Genomic DNA, 1,389 nt, shown 5'->3' with positions numbered 1-1,389 from the left:
ACCGCCTTAAGGAACACTCCGCAGCTATTCAACACGGGCTCTGGTACGGGCACGACCAGAAAAGGGGGCGCAGGGCCACTGGCTCCCTCCCAGAGATTGAGCACGTGGCTCCGTCTCTAGGAGGCCCTTCCCAGAGGCTCAGCTGCACAGTCCGCGGGGCTGCACCCGGCCCCGGCCCGTCACCTCGCTGCTCCTCTGAGAGCGACAGGAGGCAGTGCCAACATCAGAGAGCATGCAGACTGCACTCGTTTGTAAAGATCACTTTACTCTCCTAGAAAAATACACATTGCAAATGTGAGGGCCACAACGTCCCCACCTTAGAGGATTCCTGAGGGAGAGGGACAGCCTCAGTATCAGGCTGTGTGTGGGGCGTGTGTGCAAGAGGCATGTTAAATATGGTGGGGGCAAGTGGACTTTTAAAAAAATTTGTTTTTCCCTTTTTTTTTTTTTTTCTAAAAAAGGAAAACCAAATTGCCATCTGTCTGGCTAACCTCGTGTGCGTGCATATACGAGGAACAGCATCAGGGAGGGGCTGTCATGCAATGAGGCAAAACCAAGACGGCCTTCTTGGACGGGGACTCTCAGGGTTGCAGGAGGAACAGGGTCCCTGGGGGGCTCCCCTCGGCCCCGAGACAAGTGCATCAGCGGGTGAGGGCAGAAAGCCCACTTCTCTGCGAGGGGAGCTGGAGCGGAACACATCAGACGGACTATGAGACACCAGGTCCGTCCTAGAAGACGAACGGTCGTGACTTCCTGTGCTCCAGGTGGGGGCCCACAACCAGGAACGCGATCGTGCCGGGCAGTGTGCTCTGGCCTGGCCGGCAGAAGCCTGGAGCGCAGAGGGGCTCAAGTGGGAGGAGCCGGTGCTCCAGCGCACACTCCGAGAGGCACAGGCCACCAGGCCTCGACCGTCAGCGTCGCCTGAGGCCGCTACTGCAGGCTGAGTAGAGAGAGTCCCAAGGCCAGGAAGGGCTGCACGCCGGGCATGGTGGGCGGGGTTCCCCTCAGATGCCGATGGTCTGCAGCACCCGCCTCTCACTGTCGCTGAGGTGGCCCGAAAACATCACATAGCAGGGCTGCTGGGCGAACTGGCAGAGGAAGTCTGTGAGGTAAGCCTAGAGGGCGGGAAGGGAACGCCTGAGGGCTGCAGCCAGGGGGGGCCGGGCTCTGGCCTTCAGACGAGAGCCCACACCCCAGGGTCCAGTCTCTGGCGAGGTTCAATCCAGAGGCAGAGTGCCACAGGCACTTCCCAGGACCACGCCTCACATACTACCCTGAGAACGTGCCACTCTGAGGACTCTGACCATACAGCTGCAGGAAGCTGGGTTCTAGCACTGAGTGAACCTGAGGAGTGAGGGAGAGGGGAAGGGGCAAGGGGTTCAGTTCAGT

General features: G+C 59.8%; 1 protein-coding gene across 4 annotated transcripts in view; it reads right to left on the bottom strand.

Moving 5' to 3' along the window:
- Positions 1-245: 245 nt before the first annotated feature.
- The window catches only part of IPO9 (importin 9), a 7,722-nt gene continuing 6,578 nt past the window's right edge, over positions 246-1,389 (bottom strand). For all 4 annotated transcript variants that reach the window (XM_010831062.1, XM_010831061.1, XM_010831059.1 and 1 more), the window contains one exon: positions 246-1,115. In XM_010831062.1, the coding sequence (XP_010829364.1) occupies positions 1,005-1,115 (111 nt within the window). In that variant the 3' untranslated portion in view covers positions 246-1,004. The remainder of the gene's footprint in view (positions 1,116-1,389) is intronic.

The sequence above is a fragment of the Bison bison genome, unplaced genomic scaffold, assembly GCF_000754665.1.
Source record: "Bison bison bison isolate TAMUID 2011002044 unplaced genomic scaffold, Bison_UMD1.0 scf7180017864524, whole genome shotgun sequence".
Taxonomy (NCBI): Eukaryota; Metazoa; Chordata; class Mammalia; order Artiodactyla; family Bovidae; genus Bison; species Bison bison.
This window is presented reverse-complemented; position numbering and strand designations above follow the sequence as displayed.